The following is an 11,837-nucleotide window of genomic DNA, read 5'->3' as shown; positions in this document are numbered from 1 at the left end:
TTCAGTCATTTCTTCTTTTTTCACTCAGAATAAGGGGGCGGGGGGCCGGGGCCCCCGGGCCTCTCTCCTAGATCCGCCACTGTATAACACCTCGATTATTGTCCAATAGCTGATATCATACCGTAAAATTCCGAAACAGAAATGTAAGCCGCCATTGCCTATGTTCTTGAAAGGACTCTTTTGAGGGGCTTGTACATGTATTCGTAAGGGTTTATCAATGATAAAGGAAGCTCTTTTACGTTTCGAATTTGGGTCTTATATCCGCAGGGGCTGATCAAATACATTTCATGGTGATCTCTTAGCTTACGCAATCACAAAACCACAAAATTTATAGAATGATACAAAAATAGAATGATATAAGGTCACTGAAGAACAGAAATAGTTCTCGGACTCGGAGGTTTTCCAAATACTTGTACCACAACGGCGATCTTAATCACAAATTAGACAAATGTTAAACTTTCTAAAGGTTAAAACGATTTTATTAAAGCTTCAACTTCTGAACAAAGTTACAGTGATTATGTCGTCGCGTTGTTCCAGTGCGATTTTTAAATCTTATGTCGACAAAATACTTAACGTCTCTGACCTCTTAGAACCCGCTGTACATATTTTAGCCCATTTGCAATAGGGGCTACTTCGGAGGAAAAGTATTGGATTGGTTGAAATAACAAAATCCACTTTTCTGGGGTCGAGAAAAGACAAATTCGGTGATCTGGGTGATTTCTATATTTTTTTAGGTTGGCATCTAAATAAAACACAATAAAAACATTTTATTTTAATTTTAACTTATTGTCAATCTTTTGCGCACATTTACGCCTCAACACTCAGGTGGAATTCGTTCCATTTTGTAATAGTAGTGTTTAGGAATCGAACATTGAATTTAAGTCTTTAGAGTGTCCTGTTATTCTACAACTGATCACTTGGAACAGTTTGTTCCATCGTGGAATAGTACTTAAAGTTATATATAAATATTTAACAGTGCAAGCGAATTCTGTTCAATGACTTACAGAAACGGCTAGTTCCTGTAGTTCTAAAGCATTATCCGTTAAATCAGCTTTACTTTATTCACCATCTTTATTCAAGCGTTTCTAAAAAGCTTTGGGTTTCCAGATAAAAATTACTTGCTTGTCGGAGTTTTCATCTAGATCTTTTGGAAATACTCAAAGACAGAATTTGAAACAAGCCGTACGAAAGTAATAAATGGCGATGGCAGCACGTAAAGACTATTATTATATCATGAAGAGGTGATTCATATTTGCGGCAGTACAATCGGAAATCTCGATTTCTCGAACCCTCAATTTTTCGAACCTCCCGACAGCTCGAACTAAAAGTCGTTCCCTCTCCTCAACCGAACAGTGTAATATTACCCACGATTTCTCGAGCTCTCCAAATTTTCGAACCAATTTTCGTTTCTGTTGGAGGTTCGAAAAAACGGGATTCCACTCTAAGCTACTGTAATTCGTCGGTCAGGTAAATAAGTAACCTTCCATCGTGTTTAAATAAAGGGTATGTATGTATGTATGTAAAGAAATTAAAAGTAACTCTTTATTTACATAACTAATAAGTTTCTTGATAAGTTGAATCACGTCAACTTAATTTACAAGTCAGCCTGCTCATGTGTAAATGTGAGTGTTCCCTCAGCCAATCAATGTGTTCATGGACTCAAGAAATCGCAGTTTCTGAGCAAATTGAGATAGCAAAAAAAGTAATAGTGGTCCAAATAATTTCAAACGCGTTTCATTTAATGGAAAACACCCGGGAATGTCTCAAGATCTTCCAGAGGGTCGAATTCCTGTATCATAAACCGCCACGTTTGGCATCCATTCTTGCCACGAAGATTAGTTAATCGTTCAAAATCGTGGGTATATCCTCCAACAACCAAATAATATTTGTTGCAGTGCTCAAAATAAATAGGTGGACTGGGAATAGCAGTCATCTGCTTCCAACAATCTTCACCTTTACAGACAGAAAGTTGTGTTTTTTTCTCCAGAATGGCCAATTTACGGGAGCCTATGAATGGTTGGACAGCGCAAACTCGAAAACCTTGAGGTTCCGCCTATCGGATCCCATTTCAAAGGATGTTTTTTTACCACTCAAATACATGATGAACACTCCGCCAGTGGAAAAATTCCACGTTGATTTGGTGGCAACGTGTTCATAGGAGGAGTATGGTGGCACATCTTGACGGAATTTCAACCCGTTCACTTGGCTTCCTACTGTGCCACACACCACTTCGACAGGAACATGAGAATGATTGATGAGTTGGAAGTAATGATTGTCTCCCTTAGTCTGAGGTTGAGGGTAACGGTGGATTGTTACTTTAGGTCCACAAAATCCAAATAGCCCCACAAAGGTTTTCTGAAGTCTTGGCATTCCTAAGCCTTCTCTGAACCCTTCGATAATATCATAAGCAGGGAGATGGCTGCACTTGCCAAAGTGACGAATGGTCACCACTTTACGTAAGTCATCTTCAGTGGGAGGTTCACCATTATATGTAGCTTTTGTGAACACAGAGCTCAGTCTCAAGTATTTCTCTTCTGAGAGGAATCCAAGTTTTTCGTGAGCGTCCTGAATTTGAGTATCCAGTAAGCTCTTGATCATCTTTGTCTCGCGACCAGTTGATTGAAAAGTTGCCAGAATGTTTGTAAGCAAAAGGAACAGCGCTGTTTGCGCGTTACAATAAATAGCCATCGATGTGAGGGAGTTGTTTACCTCCTCTTCTTTGCTACCCTCATTAAGGCCTTTCAGAAAGTTGTAAGCGACCTCACCAATGAACTGAGGTAAATCTGTCTCGTAGAGGACTTTGTCAGGTATTTCAATGTGATTCGATGCCCTCTGAAGTTCTTTCAAATAGGCGTTCATGTTCTTGACACGAGATTTCAGCCCTTCAAAGGTCTGTCGTTTTAACTCCTGATTAAACTTCAGTAGCTCTGCATGAACTATATCTGTAAACACTGTCACCAAATCGGGCTCCTTAGGAGAACTGGCAGAGAGAATTGATGCAAGTATACCGCAGATGGCCACGGCAGCAGCTCCGTACGGTCCACCAACCACAACAGCTACAGATGATGCAATGCTGAGACATCCTTTCATGACCTGTGCTGGGTTTCCGCTGCTCAGACCTTCCAAGGAATCAACACATGTTTCAATGACACTCCCAATTTTAGCGATTTTGTTCTCCTTGGACTGTCGCTTTGCATTTCTCTTCTCGCCTTCCACCCAAGAAAGGATGCTTTGGATGTTTCTTGACATGTCGGGAGCACTGGTTCTTCGAATACTTGCATAGTTGTTGACATTCGCCTCAAACTTAACAAGCGAAGCATTTAAGTTTTGAACATGAAAGGTTGCCATTGTAAAACAGCAAATGTATAAGAATGCCGGTTCTGAGCGATATCTTTCGTATTAGAAGAAATTAAACGATTGCGTGTCGTCTTCCTGTGTTCTTTCTTGTAATGAATTCGGCTCGTTTTTCCTGTTTGTGACAATTTGTATATAGTATATATGGCCACTTCACCCTCTGATGCTCCTCTTGACAAACCTAATGCGTAGACACGTTTATTGAAGTCGTCATGCGGGATGGTTTTAAAATTGACAACAGGATGCGGATGTTTGATATGTTTCGCGGAGAACTGCGACTCTAATCGGGCGGGATTGGCGGGGCGGGATGGTGGGATCGAGCCAAAAATAGTGGCGGGATGCGGGATTGAAAAAACATTTGTTGGACCCTCCTACAGATGACACTGAGTTGATGAAACGCAAACAAATTATCAAACTCGGCCAAATACTTTATTGCACAAACACTAAGAACAAAAAAAGTGATACCTTTGAAAGGTACGGTCTTAAAATGAATTATATTTCTCGAAGTATGAGAGCAGAATTTAACTCGCTTTTAATAGCTTTTTATTGTCTCCTTCAATACATATTTTGAACTAACTCCAGCAGTTGAATCAACTGGGCAACGGTAGTTCTATAAATGCATTCAGCGGGAAATCAGTACGCACTACGTGTGCATGCTTGCTACCTCAGTATGGAAACTGGAAACAAAATACAATCAAGAAGATCCTTTTTCTGTTTCAATGTGGTTCGCCATAACCTGCCGCAATGACTGATGATTATTAAACAGCGGCCAACATCTAGAACAAAACGGCAGTTACTTGCCGGAAAAGATACCTGTCAACTGGTATTTCTCTTTCTGTGATAAATTTTCTCTGATCGCCTCTTAATACAAATCAATTACTGTACTTCAAAAGAACAATATATGACAACAAGAGGAAAAACGAATAAGTTACAGGAGCTGGATGTTACGTGAAGCATGTGGTTTCGAAATCTTTTAACCAGGGATGCTCCAGTGCTTCAGAAAGACTGATTCTTTCTCTAACACTAGCTGTCAGCATTTTCTTTATCAGGTCTTTTATCTGTGAAAGAAAAGAAAAACAAACAGCATGAGCGCGGACAGTCTGGAGAAAATAATATTACATGTAATCCATTAGGTGTGAAGAAAATTGGCACCAATTTTAAGCTGTGTTACCTGAGCGGAGAGTGTAGAAGCCGTGATGGGATATTCCAGTTTACCAGAGGTTGTTTCCTCCAAAAGCTGTTTAGGATTAGAGTCATCAAACGGGAAACGGCCACACACTATGGTATACAGAACTACACCGAGACTCCACACATCACTAGCCAAGCCATCGTATGGAATACCTAACACGAGATACGAAGAGAGAGCTGTTATACTACAACGAGTGGCATTTGCCGTTCAAGATTTTACTGTATCGATGCATTCAATGGAACCTTCACATTGAGATACGTATGAGCACCAAAACGGCTTTAAAATATCTAGTTCCCAGAGCCCTCGCTCCGATTTGTGGCCCGTGCAGTGTAGGCTCTTGGAACAAGATTATAATAACATGTGATGATCTTGCGCGGGCGTGATACTTGTACTAGTATTTTGGTCTGAAAGTTTCCACTCTTTCTTCAGGACTTCTTTCATTATGTAACGTTATATGACCTCCAATTGACCCAACGAAACAGGACTCACAGTTGTCAACAGCTAATGAGTCACTTTTGGGTTAGAAGAACGGCCAAACCGTAAGAAAGCTGCCCAGTCAGATCAGCAAGCTCATTCTTTAGTGAACCCTTAACAGTATTCGTAAGATTGCTACTGACATCAGTCACCAAAATCTGTCTTACTAAAGATCCTTGTACAGTTACGAACATAACGAAGTATCGGAAGATTTTCGAGTGGGCTAAACTGTTTACAACCACCTGTTCTGATTCAAACTTACAGATGTTTCCAAAAACTCTCAGTTTTCAAGACTTTCCCGTAATCTGCTTTAAATAAGTGATCCGATTCGAAACATATCAGTTTGTTTTAATCAAAACCGGCGGTTATGTCGTTACTTGCGAGGTACATTCCTCTGGTTGCAAGTGACGACTATGTCTCCCCGTAGTAATTTATTTTGGAAAAATCGGTCACACGGGCAAAATAAAGTTTCCCACAGGTGGCTTGTCATCAAATTACGCTTCCAGAGAGCAAAAGGCTGTAGTCTGATTACAGCTAGTATCTCCACCAAAATGACATTGTGTCGGTGTACTGAATTCTCCATATAGTACTACAACAGTTATAAAAAGGTCAGTTAGGAGAATCTGTTTTTATCATTACCTTGAAGTATCTCAGGTGCCACGTACGCGTATGAACCACAAAACGTTCTACTTCGCGCTCTTTGATCCTCTCTGTGGCCTATGTAACGAGCGAAGCCGAAGTCTGTTACAATAGGCTGGTTGTCCTCAGAAAGTAGAATGTTTTCAAGTTTGAGATCTCGGTGAGTCACTCCTGAAGAGAAAATATACAAGACTCAGATTCAGATTTTAATTCAAAAACAATAATTCTCAGTTTCCAGGTTTCTTGTAAAGTTAATGTGGATGAGCATAAATGCCACTGTTTTGAGGGTTCTTCGCTTTCTGAAGAAATGTGATGTTGACATTAAAGCTTGTGACATTATGTGTAGACCACAGTGCAGGTCTGTGAAGTGTCGATAAAAATAAATCAATGTTCCACACACCTCACACCATGCATGTACTAATTATTTTATATTTTATATATTACCCTTTGATTATCAATGAGTATTAATTGATTTTCGACATGTAAATATATATTTTAGAAAATAACGTCAGGATTCGCGAGGGAACGGTAGCTTTTTGGAAATTAAATGGTGGGCAGCTTGCGTATACGACGACGACGGCGAGGACGAGGCCTATTAAAAAGTGTGTATATATTTTACTTTGGAATTTCGCATTTATTTAGATCCAACAACAACAACAACAATTTATTTCAGTGTTCCCATATAAGTACATGGTATTACCTAAAATATAATACAACTAAAATAATGCAACTAAATTACAGTAACAGTATTCTTCCTGTAATCCATGCATGAATGGATGTAGGCAGAAAGTCTACAGATATAGGGGTCAACATTATTGAAAATAAAAATAATTTTTGATCCACCATCTAAAACATCAAAATAATAGTATTTTCTATTTATGTCTTCTTATGATTTCAAGCGTAAATTGTCGTAAAAGTGACAGGAAAGTACAAAATGCAATTCATTTTCAACTTCATTCAAATGACAGAAAGGACAAATTATAAGATTTTCTGAGGTTTTGGGAACTGTATGTCTACCAGTTTCAATCCGTAATCGATGATTTCCGAGGCGATATTTATTTACCGCTTTTTTACGTGAGGTGTTTTTTATTGTATTCAAAAAATCAGCTTTATGACGATCAGTTTTGAACATCGAGTAAAAAAATTAAATTCTTGTTATGTTTTTTCAAGTTCAATTGTTGTTGAGTCATTTTTTTGTTGAACTTTTTGTCGAACTTGAGAAATAAATAACAGGGAGTCACTTTCAGTTTAGCCTGAATTTCAGCCGCCTCCTCCGCTCGCTAAGTCACTCGGGGAGAGTGACTTAGCGAGCGGAGGAGGCGGCTGAAATTTAGGCTATTTTCAGTTAAGTTTCATATGTTTAGATTTGATTTTTACAGAGGTCGGTTACTTTTAGCATAATGCTTTTCTTGTTTTTGTCAACCAGGTTCTTTGACATTTGTAAACATTGTTTTGCAATACAGTCTTCTGATTGGTTTTCTAGGTGAATCCAAAATTTCTTAACGCACTTAAGTCGGTTATTTCTTTTAAAGGCAACCGCGCAAGTTCATTTCTACAGGCTGCATTTGAACATTGCTCATTTTAAAACACCTAGAACTTGTTTAGTGGATGGCTGGACTTGGTTGATTTCAGCGCTCCAAATCCAAGCTTTTATCCCTGCTCGGGGCTCGAAAATGGCATATTTTTAATTTTTTAAGTTTTGCGTTGTCGGAAACGCTCAGATCGCACTCTAGTTTTCGGCCACATTTTTTGCTCAAAATGGACACGGGGCACAAATCCCAGTGTTTTTTCCCTAAACGAATAACAAAAATAGGTCCGCAGTGCGTGCATGTGTGGCTTACAAGTTATACTTGTAATTAGGATAAAACTGAATTATCATGAAAAAATGAAAGAACTACTAACATTTTCAACTCAAAAGGTCAGTGATCGATAGTATAAGGTGAAAATATGAGATATTTTAGAGAATAGGGTGCTATTACAGAGAATCACAAAGTGTAGTGTGTTCGTGTAGGGCTTCCAATTATTTAGTTTTATCGTACTAGTAGTTACGATCTCAAAACTGAATATGGAACACAGCGTAAAATTCAAAATAGAAATTTTAAAAATTAACAGTCGGGGTTCACGTTCTCCAGACAACGCAGAATCTGGCCATTTTACGATGTTGTTTTGCAGAGGACGAAAAAGAAATGTACCAAGAATTATGATAACGCACCTGCACAGCTACTGTTCTGCTCATCATCAGAAGAAAAACGGAACTGTCCGTTTTTCTTGTGCTTATGCTTATGCTTATGTTGAGCGCGTTACTAGTGAAAACTGCACAAGGCAAATAAGTGGGTTCGGTCTTCTTATGTTTCTGCTTATGCTTATGTTTATGTCGCGGCTATTTTCACTTGTGCTTATGCTTATGACGGTGCTTGTGCTTATGCTCTAGTGAAAACCAGCCTTTAGCGACGTTCCCGTTGCCGTTGCCGTTGTGGTTTTCTTAAGCTCCCCATTTTTCCTGACAGTAGCTATGAACGAGTTTCTTATTATGATTAGCTCGTCAGACAACAGCCATTTACATTCCGCTTTAATAAGTATGTATTTGAGTTAGTTTTTTAATACATGTACGCACCCTTTCTGTGGCAGTAAAGAACACCGTCTACGATCGATTTGAACATAACTCTGGCCTCGTCCTCTCCCAGTTTGGATCGCTCTCGTAACAAAGAAAGAAGATCACCTTTTGGAGCCAATTCCATGACAATGAAGAAATGATCAGCTCCTTCAATCAGGTCGTAAACTCGGATCACATTATCGTGGTTCAGCCATCTCAGAATTTCTACTTCTCTCTTTAGGAATCTGTCATTTATCCCTTTTCCGCTCTTTAAGAAATAAAAAAAAATAACAGCTTCATGGTAAGCATTGTCGTATAACGGCCTAGCAAGAAAACACTTTGTAAATGACCTGAAACACTTGCATCCGGCAAAGGTTAACAATAAGAACAGCAATAGAATTAATCTTCCGCAGGCAGGGCGAGAAAGCTAATCCCGCTATAAGCCTTATTTGCTAAGTTATCCGTCTCCCGGGCTTAGACATCCAAGGTGGGTCTAGGAACAGCTGACTCTGTGACGCAGATTTTGCTGGATACTATCAGTCTAAAAATAACGTGAGTGATTAGCTTAGGAATAATTAAGGCTTATAGAGCGGTTTTCAGTTGAGTGTCAAAAGTAATTAGACTATTACTTTGGTTTTGGTTTTGGTTTTACTACAGTTTGAGATTAGCTGAGAAGTGTAATTGGTAAGTAATCGGTTTTGGTTTTGGTTTTACGACACTAAATTGAAAACCGCTCTAAGGAGTAATAACTCTCTAGACTTTTTTTACTCTCTTGTTTTTTACTGATGCTCCTTAATGGCGCAACGACAGCTGCACATAGTCTGATAAACAAGAACAAGACGATAACAAGACGGGACGAGTTGGTGAATTAGAAGTTTATTTAAGTCCGGACAGCTGACAAAGTTTCTGAAGTTTCATAGCCTCACCCTACGTATAGTTCATTCGGTCCCAGAGAAACTAGAATTTATATAGTGTCTATCTTTAAAGTAGGGATACTAAGCTGTCTGTGTGCCCTTAATGTTCCCAGCGATTTGGAAAGGTTGGAATGTATTTTCGAATCTCGAATGTTAATATACTAGAATGGAGGGAAATCCAGTTAAGTAAGTAAGTCAGTAAGTAAGTAAGTTTATTCAAGTGTCAGGCTAAAATTAAATAACAACAATAAAACCAGTAAATGGGGACACTTTAACATAAAAAATTAAAATAACAAGAAATTAATATATGTTTTAAAACAGCTAATAAAAAATATTTACGATATAAAAATATAAATAAATTCAAAATTCAGAAGATATATAAGATAAAAGTACATAAAAGACATCAAGAAGATCAAAAAGTGCAATTACTACCATAACTATCAGTCAAATATATCCAAGTCAAGTTTGCGAATGTTTTTCTAATATCCCTTGGTATAAGATTCCATAACTTAGGCCTAGTTCATCTTCGCGTGGCCTTTTCCCTCTCGAAGTTAGCTTATAATTGGGTCGTGACGAGTCATAGTCGAGTTTACGTGTCTTCGCAAAAATTGCTGTACCAATCAGAGGACGCGTTATATATCAGCCAGCCATTAAATATATCGAGAACTAGTGGCTGGGATCACTGAAAGCACTGAAAAGGGGGCCAACGGTTCAGCTAAAAGAAGTTCTTTTAGTAAAAACAAGAGAACATAATCTCTTGGTAAAAGCCGTTCGTTCTGTAGTTTGTTTAGTAAGGTGAAGCGAAGTGAAATAGCGTCTTAATTTTGCGACATTTTTCTTTCAGATATTTGTCTAAAATAATCAACATTTCAGACCAAATATGGAATGGCGAGAATATTATAATGTTTCTCTGCGCATGCTCTGTCTGTCATGATGTAAAGCATGTCAGTTGCTGGTTTACGCGCACTCGGGAAACACCAACTCCTTTCGCCAAGGTCATGGAGATTCTGTTTCGACCAAAACGTTAATCAGGAAGGCCCGGTTCAAACGTCGAACTTTACATGTGCCGAACCTAATACCAATTTGGGTGGACCCAAATAATTAAGTTCGGCAGTTGATTCAAACGTCGAACCTTATTTAGTCGAACTTAATTGCAAATATAAAAGAGACACTAATGCAAACGGCGGTTATTGCTGACCAAAATGGCAGAAACAATGTGGGAAAGACGAATTGTGGAAATGAAGAGCTTGCTTTTCTTGTAAATGCGATCAAGGAGGGTAGCACAAGTCGAAGAAGGCGACACCAGATGCAGTTAGCCTTTAGTAGCCTTTGACAACCGAAGACGATTTTTAAATTTGGTTGGCTTTCTATTATTGCTTATTCCCAAAGGAACATCACAGTTCAACTGTGACGAGGCTCGTCCAGTTCAATTCGTTCCTTTCGTCGGTTTCTTCAAGATTCATTAATTTTGTTATTTTCTCTCAAAAACATGACTCGCACTGCGCCACCGGACTGCCTGCTTTCCAACCCGCTACACTCTTACGCTTTCAAATACGGAACACTGGGCTATTAGGTTCGGCTAATGAAAACTTCGACGTTTGAACCGGGCCTAAAATCGCCTGCTCTTAAAAAGGAGAATAGAAAGTCCTGTGTACGCAAAATTGTGACTTAGTAAGCACCTCGTGAAATCAAAAAGCATTCATAGAATCGAATGCAAACGTGGCAGTGCATGTGTTACATATTTTTAGATCATTGTTTACTGAGTCCAGCGACAGATACGAGGGAATAATTAAAACTGAAGCTGAAAACTGAACTGAATCAAACCTTTGTCACTATTATAGTTTTTACCTCTCTTTTGTTGACAATTTTGACGGCAACTTCTTTTTTGTTGGCGATAAAGAAAGCTTTTCTCACGTAGGCATAGGTCCCTTCGCCTATTTTCTCTCCGATCTCATACCCGTGGCTCCGTAGCAAAGCGCTTTGATCTAGTTCACTTTGAATGCCATCACTTTCCCTACTCTCTAAAGGTCTCCGCGAGAATTCGAGAATGATGAAAATGATAGGTACCATAATGCAACCAATCAGAATCGAGACAAGAGCAAGCCAAAGCATGACCTGAGAGCCGCGCGCTAAGGCGCATTCTCTTCAACCATACGTGCCTATGACGCCATAAAGAACAGTTCTGTTTAATTAGCTCTGGATAATTTCCATTAGTCCTCTAATGAAAGGGTGTCTTTCAGGGTCTTTCAATATTACTAAATTACAGTACATAGTATTCGACGTTTGAAAGAGCCTCAGGGCTTTTGTTTTATCTGCCTTTCCGTAAAAATAAAAAAAAATATCGATTTAGCTCATATTTGAGTTTTAAATAAGTCGGGTTATAACACAAATAACCGTGCTGAACAATGTTTTCGGTTAAAGATCTTTTTGCTTCTGAAGAAAAATGCGAATAACGAAATTCCGTTTAAGTCATCCTTCGCCTTCAAGGCCGCACTAAATCACGCTGGTGTGGCTTCTCTATCTATATATCTTTTCTATCCACAGCTACTTGACAATGTTATGACGAAATTCATTGTCAACTACAGGACAGACGTATGAAAAACTGACGTCAATTTGTCAACTGGATGTTTACACATTTCTGCGGACCGTGATTTCATGTTTGTGTGCATCCTCG

General features: G+C 38.9%; 1 protein-coding gene and 1 pseudogene across 1 annotated transcript; both read right to left on the bottom strand.

Moving 5' to 3' along the window:
- Positions 1-1,218: 1,218 nt before the first annotated feature.
- On the bottom strand, positions 1,219-3,348 carry LOC145484134 (uncharacterized; annotated as a pseudogene).
- A 226-nt stretch (positions 3,349-3,574) lies between these two features.
- On the bottom strand, positions 3,575-11,661 carry LOC145502593 (testis-specific serine/threonine-protein kinase 3-like). Its single transcript, XM_081481919.1, has 5 exons — positions 11,012-11,661; positions 8,271-8,517; positions 5,657-5,827; positions 4,526-4,695; positions 3,575-4,412 (listed from the first exon to the last, which is right to left on the bottom strand). Exons 1-5 carry the CDS (start codon positions 11,273-11,275, stop codon positions 4,299-4,301), a joined length of 966 nt encoding a protein of 321 aa, XP_081338045.1. The 5' UTR covers positions 11,276-11,661; the 3' UTR covers positions 3,575-4,298.
- Positions 11,662-11,837: the final 176 nt, after the last annotated feature.

The sequence above is a fragment of the Orbicella franksi genome, chromosome 1 (assembly GCF_964199315.1).
Source record: "Orbicella franksi chromosome 1, jaOrbFran1.1, whole genome shotgun sequence".
NCBI lineage: Eukaryota > Metazoa > Cnidaria > Anthozoa > Scleractinia > Merulinidae > Orbicella > Orbicella franksi.
The sequence above is the reverse complement of the archived record's forward strand: the minus strand, read 5'-3'. Positions and strand labels throughout refer to the sequence as shown.

What these genes read in the sequence shown, in the direction of transcription:
- LOC145502593 (XM_081481919.1), bottom strand. Translation starts at nt 11,275, where the DNA reads ATGCTTTGGCTTGCTCTTGTCTCGATTCTGATTGGTTGCATTATGGTA. An exon ending in AAATTGTCAACAAAAGAGAG is followed by an intron (nt 8,518 to 11,011) that starts GTAAAAACTATA and finishes TATTTCTTAAAG; the next exon opens with AGCGGAAAAGGGATAAATGA. An exon ending in TCTTTACTGCCACAGAAAGG is followed by an intron (nt 5,828 to 8,270) that starts GTGCGTACATGT and finishes TTTTCTCTTCAG; the next exon opens with GAGTGACTCACCGAGATCTC.